Source organism: Monodelphis domestica, chromosome 2 (genome assembly GCF_027887165.1).
Source record: "Monodelphis domestica isolate mMonDom1 chromosome 2, mMonDom1.pri, whole genome shotgun sequence".
NCBI lineage: Eukaryota > Metazoa > Chordata > Mammalia > Didelphimorphia > Didelphidae > Monodelphis > Monodelphis domestica.
This window is the reverse complement of record NC_077228.1, coordinates 197,028,363-197,043,476: the sequence shown is the minus strand read 5'-3', so window position 1 is coordinate 197,043,476 and position 15,114 is coordinate 197,028,363. Positions and strand designations below refer to the sequence as shown.

Sequence of the window (15,114 nt, the reverse complement as noted above, 5' to 3'; positions counted from 1 at the left end):
AGACTACAAAAACGGAAGAGGCCGCTCTCTAGTTCCCCTCCCCCACACTGCTCCATCTCCATCCTCATCTTCCAGAGCTCTGAAGGAGACTCTGAAGCTCAGTCTTGATGTTTGAGGTTCGTAGTTAGGTGGAGGCTCTTTCTGTGATTTCTAACAGCTTCCCATGGGGGAATTTGTCAGTGTTTGGTTAGTCCAGCCATCACCCACTGGGTGGGTGGGATGGTGGAAGTTGCCAAACTTTGGTTGCCATGGCAACTGATGACAGCAGGAGGAGGGTGTGACTGTATGAGCCCAAAGCTGGGACACCGGAGAAGGAAGGGGGCGGAGCCTTCTTCACACGTCCCTCCCTCCTCCGGACCTCACTTTGCTAGCTCCAGCAGCACTTCTGGAGGAGGTCGGGTTCAGGGCGAGGGTGTTGTGGAAGAATGACGAGTGCTTCCTTTCAGACCAGAATTTGTGAAGAGAGGGAATTCCCATGCGAAATTGGCTTTTCGAGCTGTCTTAGGAGAAAATTCTCACACGATGGCGGCCGTAGACCAGTGGGAATGGGGGAGTGATGGGGCGGTGTCGGGGTTTCGGGTTGTCAGGGTGTCATCGCTCCCTCTCCAGACTTGACCCCTCATCCACAGTCCCATAGCCGAAAGAGCCCGCGCTCCTTTCCCTCTTTCCTCTCCTCACCCCTCCTCACTATCCTTTCTTTTTGCTTGCAACTTAACGGACTTTCCCCCGGGAGCGAGAGGGGCCGCCCTTTGCTCGAGCGGGGACCGGTAAACTAGCCCAAGACAACCTGATTGAGCTCGCTTTGTGACTCTGAGCACGCGACCCAGCGCTAAGCCCGCGGTCCAGCCCCTAGCATGCAGTCCAGCCCCTAGCATTAGATGCAGCCCCTAGCGCCCACTCCATCCCAGCATGCTGCACCCACCCCGGCGTCCAGCTCGCAAAACAGTCGATCGTATGAGACGCAGCCCATAGTGTCCATCCGGCGTCCAGCCACTCAAATAAGATGCAGCCTTTAGCACAGGGTATAGCGTATTGAGCGCGAGCGATGCAAACCCTAGCTAGAGCCAGCCATCTGCGCGTTCGCAGCCCCTAGTTCGAGATGCACCCCCTAGGGCGTGGCCCGGCTGCCCGCACGCGGTCCCCTCCTAAGCACTAGATGCGATCCCTTGTGTGCCGTCCAGCCCACCGTCCAGCTCCAAGCACGAGATGCAGCCGCTTGCTCGAGGCCGGAGGAGCGGAGCGCCGGAGGAAGGCCGGGAGCGGTTTCCAGGGACCACTTAGTTGTCTGGGGAAGGTGGGGGCGGGGGCGGAGTGGGGGGGGAGGACGGACTGGAGTCAAGGTGAAGAGCCCTTCACCTCCTCCCGACGCCTCCCCCCCTCCCTTCCCTTGGAGGAAAGTCCCTAGGCCATGAAGCGAGGCTGGGTCCTGCTCCCTGCTGTGCTCCTATTCCTTGCTGGAGGTAGGCTCGGAGTGCGCTCCCTCTCCTTCTGCCAGTCCCTCAAAGGAGAGGACTGCGCCTCTTAAACTCTCCGGAACCTCAGACTTTATCTACCCTGGAGTTTCTTTGGCCCATCGTCCCTGGGGGCGGGTGGGGGGCGTTCTCAAAGGACCAAATCCCCTCTCCCTCTTTTGACAGACACTGAGGCATAAGAGAGGGAATGTTATTTGTCCAAGGTCACACGCCTGATGAATGGCAGAGCCGGGATTATATTTCTCTGACACTAAAACCCTACGTATACTTTACTGGGGACTGAAATACTGGTGTATTCCTCTCCTTCCATTTGTTGCCTCCCCACCTTCCCTGGACAAGAAATCTCACTAAAGAGACCGTGTTGGCTTCTTTCCTCAGGAGTCGGAGAGCAGTTTTCTGTCCCAGAAAAAACCTACATTTATGGCAACATAGGACACCCAGGTAATCTGTGAGACCTTTCCCAGCACAGAGTACTAAGCCCCACAGAATATATTTTGATAACCTTTCTTCTTACAGTATTCCCTTGAAATGGGGAGAAATTATCCTTGTTTTTTGACAGATGGGGAAATTGAGACTCAAAGAATTTGAGTAACATTAACTGTGTGATAACCCAAAATGCCACAGCCTGGTGGTATCATCCTCTTGTTAAATCTGAAACAAAGTAGTTCAAAGAGGACAATGGTTACCTACAAAGTTACCTACATTCCTATTTATGTTTTAAGCATACAATATGAAGTTGGCATCTCCCAGAAAACAAAATTGTCACTGGCTCTAACCATGAGAATCTTCTTTTAAAATTAAGTTTATTTATTTAATTAATTTTGACTATTTTCCATGGTTACATGATTCATGTTCTTTCCCTTCCCTCCTCTCACACCCCGCCCCCCCTTCAATAGCCAAGGAGCAATTCCACTGTAACCATGAAGATCTTGCTCACACTTCACAATTAGTTAACTCCCTTTCTCAACCTTTCTAACTCCATTGACCCCCTCCAGGATGTGATACTTTGAGGCTTTGAGGTGGGCTCTGAATCTGTCCAAGGAAAGTTGCTTTATATGTTTTTTTCTGATAAAAAAAATACATTTAGAGGCCAGAGTCTTGGAAAAAAAGGGAAAAATACTTTGATGTGAACTATGTGTAGAGCAACCAAAGGATATCTTTATTCCATTAGAAGGAGTGTGCCAGATATTATGAAAAGGGCTGGGGACACATTACTTATCCCTGTTCTTAAGAAACTTAACTTTCGACAGTGGGGAGTTAAGGGGGTGGAAAAAGAATATCCATAGATTAGTTAATGCAAAATATGTACAAAATTAATAGAGAGTAATCAGGATGAGGTGGTGCAAAGGTGCAAAGGGAAGGAGAATCAGTCTTCTAGTAGCACTGGAACTGAATTTTGGGAGAGTTTCAGGTTCCAAGAGGTGGCAGAGGAAGTGTAACCTGGTGGGAGCCAGGAAGAGTGCAGCAACATTTGCAAGAAGGCACAGATATTGGGGAGAAAATGTTTTCTACAGGGGAACAGCAAGTAGGATAGTTTGGTTGAATTGTATAATGTGTAAGGAAAAGGAATGTAGAATCTATATTGAAAGATAGGCTGGAGCTTAACTTTGAAAGCCTTTACATAACAAACAGAGAAATTTGTATTTTATCTTAGAGGCAATGGGGAGCTTCAACCGGCAAGTAAAAGAGTCTGATCTATTTTTTAGGAATACCAATTTTTAGCAGATGCTTGGAAGATAAATTGTAGAGGAGAAAAGTTGGCTTTAGGGAGACTGCTCTGATTGCCTTAAATATTGAAAAAGAGTTTTTTCCCCTTTGGAAACATTTTATTTTTAATACTAAAACACAAATATAGTAAAATGGAGGTAAAGTAATATTATGATAATAAGTAATAATATAGTAATATTGGTAATTTAGTAATTTAAAGTAACATAATAAGTAATAATATAATAATATCAGTAATTGAAAGTAATAATGTAATGTTAGTCATTTAAAGTAATATAGTAATAAGTAATATGATAATATATAACAAAAGGAATAGAATATTAATAATGCAACAATATAATAATAATATAATAAATATCAATAATAGTAACATTAGCAATTTAATATAATAATAATATGTTATTGACAAAAAGTTAAAGATAGAGAAGAATTAGGTAATTTTATGTTATTTTACTATAATTCTAAGTGCTATTTACCTTTTTTTTAAATCAGTGAAAATCTATGTAAAAATGTACCAAAATAGTCCATTTCTTGCCTGCATGGATAATGAGCTTTCTCAAACAGAAATAATAGACCCCATAGCTTTGTGGATGGGACCAAATGGAAAGCATTTGAAAGGTAAATTACTTGAATACATCTAATTTCAACCATTCCATTTATTAAATGCCTGCCATATCCAAGTCATTGTACTGGGCACCAGGGAAAAAGACAAAACTGAAAACAACTTGCCTTCATTTTCAATAATGTTAGCATTTTTGAGAAACATTATATCTCATAGATATAGCAATACGTTAATTAGTAGGATTTGAATCCCAGTTTCACTACTTGTATGAATATGGGCAAAGTTCATGTCTTATGTATAAAATAAAGAAGATAGACTAGATGACCTCTAAGTTCCCTTCCAACTCTAAATCTATAATTCTATGATTTTCTGTGCTGGAGGAAGTCATCTTGTGCTTTAGTTGATGCTTTATGTAAAACCTGGGTGAGTGAGGGGCAGCTAGATAGCACAGTGGATGGAGTACCAAGTTTGGAATCAGGAGGACTTGGGTTCAAATCCGACCTCAGACACTTCCTACCTATGTGACCCTGGGCAAATCACTTAACCCCAATCGCCAGGCCTTTAGCCTTCTCCTTTCTTGGAACTGATAGTTAGTATCGTTTCTAAGATAGAAGGCAGGGTTATAAAAACAAAAACAAACATGGAATAGTTGTAACCCTTGTGCCCTACCTTGCAAACTATAAGGAATTAGGTGATGCTAAATAGTGTTAGGTATCATGTAACTCTTTACCCTCAAAGTTCAAATCTTATAAAACCTGACATTTATCCTCAAAACACTCCTAGTGTGCAGGTATAGGGGTCCCCAAACTATAGCCTGGGGATCATATGCAGCCCCCTGAGGCCCTGTATCTGGCCCCCACTGCACTTCTGGAAGGGACACCTCTTTCACTGATGGTCAGTGAGAGGAGCACTGTATGTGTCGGTGCCATGGAGTTGCTCACATACAGTACTACTTCTGGTGACATAATCCTTTGTGTGGTGCCTTGTTCTGAGAGTAACTGAAAGAGAACAAGGTGCTTTGCAAAGGATTATGTGACTGCACAAGAAGTAATCATGGTGAGCAGTGATCTAGGGGGAGGGAATTCCACACTGTGTATACTGCACGAATTTAGGGTTAGAGTTAGGTCTGGCCCTCCAACGGTCTGAGGGACAGTGAACTGGCCCCCTGTGTAAAAAGTTTTGGGACCCCTGCTCTAATATATATTGATCCTTTTCCCCCAGTAATATTCTGTTGTATTTTCTCCCAATTATATGTAGAGAAATTTTAACATTTGTTTTCTGACATTTTTGTGGTCCAAAGTTTCTTTCTCTCTTCTTCCTTCTCCCCTTCCCAAGATAACAAGCAACATGGCAACATGATAAAGGTTATGCATGTTAAATGTCTTTTTGGAAGATTATAGGTGCTAATGGATTACAAATAACATTGTTAGTTCTGTTCAACATTTATTTGGTGCAATATACTCTTCTTCTTTTTTTTTTAATCCTTCGCTTCCGTCTTGGAGTCAATACTGTGTATTGGCTTCCTCATATCCTTTGTACCCTCCCCATCCGGAGACAGCAAACGATCTGCTATAGATTTTACAGGTGTAATCATGTAAAACATTTTTTCCATATTAGTCATATCGTGGGAAAGATCTTAAATGAAAAACAAAAAGAAGAGAAAAGAAAATGAAATATGTGTATGTTTCCATCTGCATTTAGAATCCATCGGTTCTTTCTCAGAGGGCAGTTGACATTTTTTCATTATGAGTCTCTAGGATTGTTTTGGATTGCTGTTTTGCTGAGAATAACTAGGTCATTCACAGTTGTTCATAAAAAAATATGTTATTATCACTGGGTATAGTGCTCCTCTGGTTCTGCTCACTTCATTTTGATCAGTTCATACAGGTCTTTCCAGATTTTTCTGAAACCATTCTGCTTGCCATTTCTTATAGCACAAGAGTATTTTCTAACAATTGTATACCACATAGTTCCATTCCACTCCCCAATTGATGGATAACTCCTCAATTTCCAATTCTTTGCTACCACAAAAAGAGCTGCAATAAACATTTTTGTTCAAATAAGACTCTTCCCCCTTTTTTTATATATCTTTGGGATACAGAACTTTTTAATGGTATGAATGGATCAAAGAGTATACACAGTTTTAGAGTCCTTTGTACATAATTCCAAATTGTACTCCAGAATGGTTGGATCAGATCAGAATTCCACCAGCAGTGTATTAATGTATCGGGGTCTTTCCCAGTGAGTATTGTTTTCCCTTTATGTGACCAAAGTATTTCAGATTCAGCTTCGTCATCTAGTCTGGATCAATTTCTTTAAGGACTGACTAATTTGATCTTCTTGCTATCCAAGAGGCTCTCAAAAGTCTTCTCCAGCACCACAATTCAAACTCATGAAGATGAGCCTTCCTGATTTCAAGCCCAGTGCTCTATCCACCTAGCTACCCCAAGTACTATTATTATACCCACTTTATAGGTGAGGAAACTGAGACACAGAAGTTAAGTGATTTGCCCAGAGTCACACAGCTAGTAAATGTCTGAAATCCATTTTGAACATGGGCCTACCTAACTCCAGGACTAGCATTTTATCCACTATGCCATCTAACCACAGAATCCCATATCCATAGTCATCCATTCCCAAGAGGAAGAAGATGCTTTCTCTGATTCTTGGGACCAAGATACCATTCATTCTGACATCAGTTTTGCTTTCATTTAAATGATCATGGTCAGCTCTAAAGGTTCTGCTTTCTTTTCAATTGGTACAAGTCTTACTATTTCCCCTAAGTTGTTCATATTTATGTCTTACAGAATACTAAAATTCTGTTATATCGTATAGCACAGTTTGTTTAGCCACTCTCCTTTCATTGGGTTCCTCTCTGTTTCTGGTTTTGTTGTGTTTTACAAGAAAAGTATTGCTACAAATATTTTTGTATATATGGGACTTTTTTTCTCTCTTTGACTTCCTTGGAACATAGACCCAATTGTGGAATCAGTGAGTAAAAGGGTATAAAAAGTTTTTATGACTTTTCTTGTGTAATTTTTTATTTTTTTAAAGCCTTACATTCTGTCTTAAAATGGACACTAAGTAGTGGTTCCTAGGGAGAAGAGAGGTAAGGTCTAGACAATTGGGGTTAAGTGACTTGCCCAGGGACACACAGCTAAGAAATATCTGAGGCCAGATTTGAAACTAGGACCTTCATCTCTAGGTCTGGCTCTCTATCCACTGAGACACCCAGCTTACCCCATGTAATTATAAAAGAGGAATAGAGAATGTGAAAAATCTTGAATCCCAGCAGATGGAATAGTTATATCATTCAGGAAATATTAGCTGGTGAGTAAATGTGGAAGATTGGCCAAGAGAAATATAGATTGGAGAGAATAGAGAGAATGGGTACAGGGAGATGAGTTAGGAAGAATAGAATAGGAATAGAATAGTAGAAGGCCAGAAGATTGTGAGTGGGAAGGGGTTTTTTTAGATACATATATTCATATTATTCTCATATTCTCATAATATGAATATTATACCAGGTAAAATACTTTTTTGGAATATATTTTTATTCAGTGAAACCATATTCTGCAGTGGAAGTTTTCATATTTCAGGTCCTTCATTAAATGACAAAAAAAAAAGTGCTTTTTCCTTTTTTATGTCCTTTCATCTTTATACTTTACTGTTAAAGTCAGTAAATCATCCTATTCTAGTCTATAATTATAATAGTCCAAGTGAAAGGAAATGAAGGTCTAAGATCTTGGAGCTGAATTTCAAAGAGAGGGATTGCAGAGTTCAAAAGGATATAAGTTCGAAACGGATTGACTGGGCATGAGGAAGAGAGAAGAGTTTAGCTTGAGTGATTGATAGAATTTGTTGTAACAGCAGCAAGAGAGAAGTTAGAAGAGTAGAAGAGGTAGATTTCTCAAACACTTCTGATACTCCAGGAAAGTATATGTGAATTAGTTGTTGTTCAGTCATATCTGACTCTTCTTGACCCCATTTAGGGTTTTCTTGCCAAATATACTGAAGTGGTTTGCCTTTTCTTTCTCCAGCTCATTTTACAAATGAGGAAACTGAGGCAAACAGACTTTCCCCAGGGCCACACAGCTAGTAAATATCCGAGGCCAGATTTGGATCTTGGAAAGATGAATCTTCTTACCTCCAGGCCCAGAACTCTAACCAATGCATGGTCTAGCTGACCCATCTAAATTATTGGGCTACATAAATTAAGAATTAGAATTAGTTGGGGTTTTTTCTCAGAAGATTCAACATCAAAGAAATCTAAAATGTAAAACTGTTATGAAACAAAAATGTCCCTAGCTACAATTCCCCTTTTTTTCTGTAAATATAGCAAAATTTCTCCAATATAGCAAAATCAAGCTTGTAACTAGATTTTGTCCAGTAACACTGATTATTCGATTCTGTAGTTATATGTAACATTAGGTTTTTCAATCAGCTATGCATTTAGTAATCCAATTTTGCTCTTTTTATTTAGAGACAAATCATACTAGCTTAACTCCAGAAGGAAAGCTGATGATTACAAATTTTAGAGAATCTATGTCTGGATCTTATGTATGTATTCTTACTTATAAACTTGTCAGTGAAGAAACACAAAAAGAACAAGAGATATATAACACATACACATTTATGATATTTGGTAAGTATATAAAACATTTCATTCAGTATGCATGATGTGAAACTGAGTTATTTGTGTGATTTCAACATTTAATGAAATCACTTCAACTATGATTATAATTTAGAGCATAATTAATCTACACAATAGGCAGGCATGTGGCACAGTGGGTAGATTTCAGGACCTGGAATCAAGAATACTCATTTTTCTGGGTTCAAATCTGGCCTCCAAAATTTTGTAGTTCGGTGATAGAACAGAAAATCTGTCTCCAAAAATTGCTAAAAGTGTTAAGATATTAAAAGTTTATTTGGTAGTGGGGATAATTATTCATTAACCCCAAGTCTCCTGACTTTAGAACTCTGGAGCCAGAAGGTCATTGACAGAGGTGGAAAAGTCCATTTCTCATGATTCCTAGTCATTGAGAGAAGAAAACATTAAAGCAAAGAAGGCCCCCTGGAATTTAGAGCTCCCTCAGGCAAACATACACGGCCTGCTGTGAACTTATAGCTACCATTGCATTTGTGAGGGGATGAGAGATGGATAAATCACTTCTTTAGCCCAAAAATCGAGGGAGAGTAAGTACATATTAAGAAAAGGGCCCAAAGTAGGGCTGAAGAGAGAAGGCTCACTCTTCTTAAAAATTATTTAATATATTTTATTTTTCTCAATTACATACAGTAATAATTTTCAACATTCATTTTCCAAAATGTTGAGTTTCAAATTTTTTCCCTTTCCCTTTCCTCCCCCCTCCCTGAGACAGAGAATAACTATCATATTTTGCAAGATGTATTTGATAGCTGTAATACTCATTTGCTAATTCAGAAATCCCCCCTCATAAATCATTGTTCATTTCCACAGCCATATTTCAAGGAAATAATGGCAAAATAACAAATAAGACTTCCCTAGGGTCACATGGCTACTAAGTGTCTGTGGTGGCTACTAAGTGTCTGTGGTGGAATTTGAACACAGGTTCTTAACACTTAATCCTGTCTGCTTCAGTTTCCTTATCTAGAAAATGAGCTAGAGAAGGAAATGGCAAAGCACTCTAGTACCTTTGCCAAGAAAATCCCAAAAGGGGGCCATGAAGAGTGAGACAGATTGAACTAAAAAATAAATAAATAAAAATACTTTTGCCAACTGAGAAGAATATAACATCCCTCATGGACCCCCACTTTGTAATAAAAAGTGACACACAAAATGACCTCTGATGCCAGCTTGTATAATTGGCCTCTGCTGGGGTCCCAGCTTCTCTACTGAGAGCAGGAAAGTACAGTATGTTCTCTGGGGTAGAGAGTGGTCCTTCCTTGCTTCCTTGCTTCCTTGCTTCCTTGCTTCCTTGCTTCCTTGCTTCCTTGCTTCCTTGCTTCCTTCCTTCCTTCCTTCCTCCCTCCCTCCCTCTCTCTCTCTCTTTCTCTCTCTCTCTCTCTCTCTTTCTTTCTTTCTTTCTTTCTTTCTTTCTTTCTTTCTTTCTTTCTTTCTCTCTCTCTCTCTCTTTCTTTCTTTCTTTCTTTCTCTCTTTCTTTCTCTCTTTCTCTTTCTTTCTCTCTCTCTCTCTCTCTCTTTCTTTCTTTCTTTCTTTCTTTCTTTCTTTCTTTCTTTCCTTCTTTCTTTCTTTCTTTCTTTCTTTCTTTCTTTCTTTCTTTCTTTCTTTCTTTCTTTCTTTCTTTCTTTCTTTCTTTCTTTCTCTCTCTCTCTCTCTCTCTCTCTTTCTTTCTTTCTTTCTTTCTTTCTTTCTTTCTTTCTTTCTTTCTTTCTTTCTTTCTTTCTTTCTTTCTTTCTTTCTTTCTTTCTTTCTTTCTCTCTTTCTCTCTTTCTTTCTCTCTTTCTTTCTCTCTGTCTCTCTCTTTCTGGGTATGGTTCCAAGGCAGAAGAACAGTAAAGACTGGGCAATGGGGGTTCAGTGACTTGCCCAGGGTCACACAGCTAGGAAGTATCTGAGGCCAGATTTGAATCTGTGGCTTTCTATCTCTAGGCCTGGCTCTCTATCCACTGAGCCACTTAGATGCCCCCTAATCCTTTTAATCCATCTACATTTTAGTGTTTTTTTCATTTACTTTTTTACATTTGTTACATTGTTTGTTCTCCTGGTTCTGGTTTCTGTGCTCTGCATCAGTTCCTGTAAGTCTTCTCATGTTCCTCTGCATTCTTCATATTCATCATTCCTTATGGAATGCAAGAAGCAAGAAGAATATTGATTTTATTACTGTAACTATTTATGGCTTTGGATGAAGGACAAGGTGGTAAAGCATTTTCTCTGGGCGGGTAAATTTTGTTTATTTGCAACTCTGATATATGTGTAGCAAAGAAAATCATATCGCACATACATTATTCATATACCCATCTGTTTTAGGATACCAGGAACCTGATTATGCATATCAGATGGCTGTACGGTTTACCACAGATTCTTGTAATGGAAAAAAAAATTCTCAGTTCTTCCAATTGCTGACAAAGATGTTGGAAGATATCGTGTTTGATTTGACATGCCATATTGAAGAACCATCATATAAATGCCATTTGCTTGAAATTCCAAAACACAAGTTAAAGGATCAGATATTTATAGCCTTCAGAGGTAAGATTTTTAAGTATTTTATTTACTAGGTAGCATAGCCTTGATCCATAATGAACCATTAAAATAGTGGCATAATCATCACGAATAGCTTAGGTAATAGGATATACCTGCTAAATTGTGTCCCCTAAATATTCTACTTGATATTGAATGCTACAGGGTATGATTAACAAATATTTAAGGTCCCTTCTAGCACTAACTCCTGAGAAAGAATTGACTCTTGTCTGTAGCTTCTTCCTTCCTCGTAGTTTCTCTCATTCACCCACAGGGGGAGTAGAAGAACAGTTTTCAGTGATTATCCAGCTCTGCCACCCTTTTTCTGGAGGGCTGCGATGCCAAAGTCCTTATTGAATCTGTTTTGTTTTTTTTTTTGTTCTCCAGTAAGACCTTTCCCAGAGGGGGTGAGAGACGCTTGCAGAAAAGTTCTTAACTGTGAAGAAATCACTAACAGTAAAGTTCACCAGGTAGGAATTTCAGGATAAGGTGGAAAATATTAAGACTTTACTTCATGTGCATGTTAAAAACAGTTAAATGGCTTTATTCTTTAAGTACATTTGGAAACTTTCTGTTTGTGTAGCAGCCTTGGCTCCTATAGCATCATCTGATGGACAAGTAGCTTTAAAGCAGGTCCTTTCAAGATTAAAATTAAAAAAGCGTATATGACAAGTATTATTTTCCTTATTCTTGGCTTTCTAAAAGGTGTTTGTGGACTGTAGAGCATTCTACTTCATTATCTCATTAAATAGAATACATAAGTTATCTCATTGGATGGAAGGATGGTATAAAGTGCTTCCTAATTCTTATTGGACAATGCAAATAGATCCCTACAAACATGCTAGGTGTCTTTTACACATGTCCTAAAAGTTAAACACCTGGAATATAGGTTAGTTCCTTTATGTTATTTTTATTTACTTGTTTGTTATTTGTTTTCTTTTTAATTTTAATTTAATTTAATTTTAAAAAATTTAATTTATTATTTAAAATATTTTTTCCATGAGAACAGAACGAGATTTTTGTTCTTCATTCTTCATATATTGTAGATGAGTTACAACTAGCGAAAGCATGAAATCATTTTCAGAGATTGGGGATTTGTTTTAAACATGGAGTTTACTTATTTATTTTAAACCTTTATCTTCTATCTTAGTATCAATTCTAAGACAGAAAAGCAGCAAAGACTAGGTGGTCAGGATTAAGTGACTTGCCCAGGGTCACACAGCTAACAAATGTTTGAGTTCAGATTTGAATGCAGGTCCTCTGGACTTCAGACTTGTCTCTCTCTCTCTACTGAGCCACCTAGTTGCCCCAAGTACATTTAAATATGAGGAAACTGAGGCTCAGGGAAGCTACCTGGCTTATCCCTTGTTATATGTCTTAATAAGTGTCAGAAGCAGGATTCACACTTGGGTCTTCTTAATTACAAATCCAGCATTCTTCTCCCCAGCACTATGTTGTTTCTTTAGTAGAGGAATGCTATGATCAAAGTGATACTTTCACAAAATAAGCCTGGCAGTTTGTGTGGTGGATGGATTATGGATTATGGATTACATTGTAGGCAAGAAGTCTCATTACTAGGTCATTATACCAGTGAAAGGAAGAAGACACAGATCATAGATTTAGAGCTAGAATGGAGATGAATCAAAGTGGAGACTAGGAGCTAGGTACAAGAGATATATTGTAGAGGAAAAATAAGCTAGATTTGCCAGCTGATTGGATGTGTGTGAGAAGGAAGAGTTAAAAGATATTTCCATAGTTACAAAGCAAGAATGTTGGCAGATTGGGGGTACCATCAATAGAAATAGAGGGGCAGTGGATTGAGAGCCAGCTCTGGAGACAGGGGGTCCTGGGTTCAAATTTGACCTCAGACACTTTCTAACTAGGTGACTAGGCAAGTCACTTAACCCCCATTGCCTAGCCCTTACTGCTCTTCTGCTTTGGAACCAATACATAGTATTGATTTTAAACGAGAGGTAAAGGTTTAAAAAAATAGAAATAGAGTTGAAAAGAGAAGTGATTTTAGAGAGGAAAATGATAAGTTCAGCCTTAGACATTGAATTTGTATGTCTTACTAGTATCTCAATTAGGAATGCTCCCCAGGACAGTTGGAGTTGGGGAATAGAAGCTCTGGAAAGAGTTTAGGAATAGAAATATAATTTTGGGAATCATTTGCCTCCCAAGAGATAATAATTGACATGGGAGTAAAGATCAACATGAGACAGGAAAGATTATTATATAGCAGCGATGGCGAACCTTTTAGAGACTGAGTGCCCAAACTGCAACCCTTACGCTGCATGTGGGCCACACTCTTACCCCAGAGAAGGGAGGGAGGAAGCATTCCTGTAGGGCTGCTGGGCAAAGGTGTGGGTGATGTGAAAAATGTCTTCAGGCAAAGTGGAGAGGGCTAAGGGAGCAGCCCCTCCCAGCACACATGCCATAGAGTCTCCAACACAGTTATATAGGGTCTAGAACAGAATCTCGAGGAATATTTGCAATTAAGGAGCAGAGTGTTCAAGAGAAGCTATCATGGGAGATAGGAGTAGCCACAGAGATAAGATGAGAATAACAAAAAGAATAGTATCACAGAAGTCAAGGGAGCAGAGTTTGGTAAGAAGATGGAATTGATTCAGGATCATATGCAAAACAGACATTCATTTTCTGTTCTAGGGCCCTTTCTTTCAAGTCAGTACTTAGAACAGTTCCTAGACATAGTAGGTGCTTCATAAATGCTCATTAGCAGACTAACCTTCAAGCTCTGAATCTATGATTTAGTGATTGAATCTGGAACAAGCTTTTGATAATCGATTGTTCTTTCTGCTGTTACCCAAATCTTAGGCAAGAAATCGCATAGAGGAATTCTTTCTTCAACAGACAGTTGTTCTGGAAAATGAATTTAACTTTATACCAGATATCCATTATATCGACCACAGCTTTAAAGTTATACGCATTGACAGCTGTCGACCTGGCTTTGGGAAAAATGACATTCTACACAGTGACTGTGCTAGCTGCTGTGGTAAGTATAAAATGAGAATACCTACTTTTTAATATGATGTCTTCGGAAGACTAGAGGAATAATTTAGGCTTACTGAGCCGAATATAAGATTAATTGTCTCTCTTGTATGTTAATCCCATGAGGAAAATATTATCTTAAATTAAACTGAAGGAAGCAAAAGTTCCAAATCATGATCTCACTGTCTATTAGTATTCATTGATGGGACTCCATTTATATTAGACATAATCTAGGTGACTGTACAATGAAGGGGACTGGAATGATTCTATCAAGAATAAATTGGGAGACTGGTAGGTGGCTCAGTGGATAGAGCCAGGCCTGGAGATGGGAGGTCCTGAGTTCAAATTTGAACTCAGAAACTTCCTAGCTATGTAACTTTGGGCAAATCACTTAGCCCCCATTTTCTAGTCCTTCCTGTCTTTCTGCCCAAGAATCAGTACATAGTATTAAGTCTAAAATGAAAGGTAAGGATTTTTTTTAAAGAACAGAATAAGTTAAGAATAACTATAGTTTATAACTATAAGTAGAGCACTGTAAAAGCAGATAGAGTAGAAACTAGTTTTAAAAAATCAAGTTTAAATTAGAATAACTGTCCCTTATATCTAAAATCATCTCACTATAGAATTTAAGGCAGTATTAGAATAATCTTCAGTTGATTAGCTGTCTTAAGAGTTCTATACAGTAGATGGATTGTGTGTATCATTAATGTACAATTCTACTATATTTGTTTTCTCTGCAGTAGTTTGCGATCCAAGAACATATAGCCCTGACATGGATGTAACTTGTCAAGCCTGCTTAACTGTCCACAGATATGGAGCTAAAATGTGCCCTTAAACCAAAACCAAAAACTGGAAAATTAAAGACCCCAAAGGTGAAAACATCATTACTTGGTTTCTGGATGGGAAGAGAGGATGTAGTGGAAAGGTAGCAGTCATCTGTTCACATCAGATTTCATCATAACTGAATTTTTAAAGAAACTAATCTGAAGAGTCCAAGATGGCAGATATGCATTTCTCAGGGGCCAGAAAATCCAAATGCCATCAGAACATAAAGAATACTAGAATTTAGAGATCTCTGGTTTGTAGGAATTATAGAGTCCAGCTACTACTCTGTATTTTGCTTAAAAATAATGACAAGTGGGGCAGCTAGGTCAGGCTTGGAGAT

General features: G+C 39.1%; 1 protein-coding gene across 1 annotated transcript in view; it reads left to right on the top strand.

Moving 5' to 3' along the window:
- Positions 1-1,029: 1,029 nt before the first annotated feature.
- The window catches only part of ZPBP2 (zona pellucida binding protein 2), a 19,979-nt gene continuing 5,894 nt past the window's right edge, over positions 1,030-15,114 (top strand). Inside the window, exons 1-8 of the mRNA XM_007482296.3 lie at positions 1,030-1,460; positions 1,851-1,913; positions 3,690-3,815; positions 8,243-8,404; positions 10,731-10,949; positions 11,328-11,410; positions 13,776-13,953; positions 14,690-14,821. Of these exons, the coding sequence (XP_007482358.1) occupies positions 1,409-1,460; positions 1,851-1,913; positions 3,690-3,815; positions 8,243-8,404; positions 10,731-10,949; positions 11,328-11,410; positions 13,776-13,953; positions 14,690-14,784 (978 nt within the window). The 5' untranslated portion in view covers positions 1,030-1,408 and the 3' untranslated portion in view covers positions 14,785-14,821. The remainder of the gene's footprint in view (positions 1,461-1,850; positions 1,914-3,689; positions 3,816-8,242; positions 8,405-10,730; positions 10,950-11,327; positions 11,411-13,775; positions 13,954-14,689; positions 14,822-15,114) is intronic.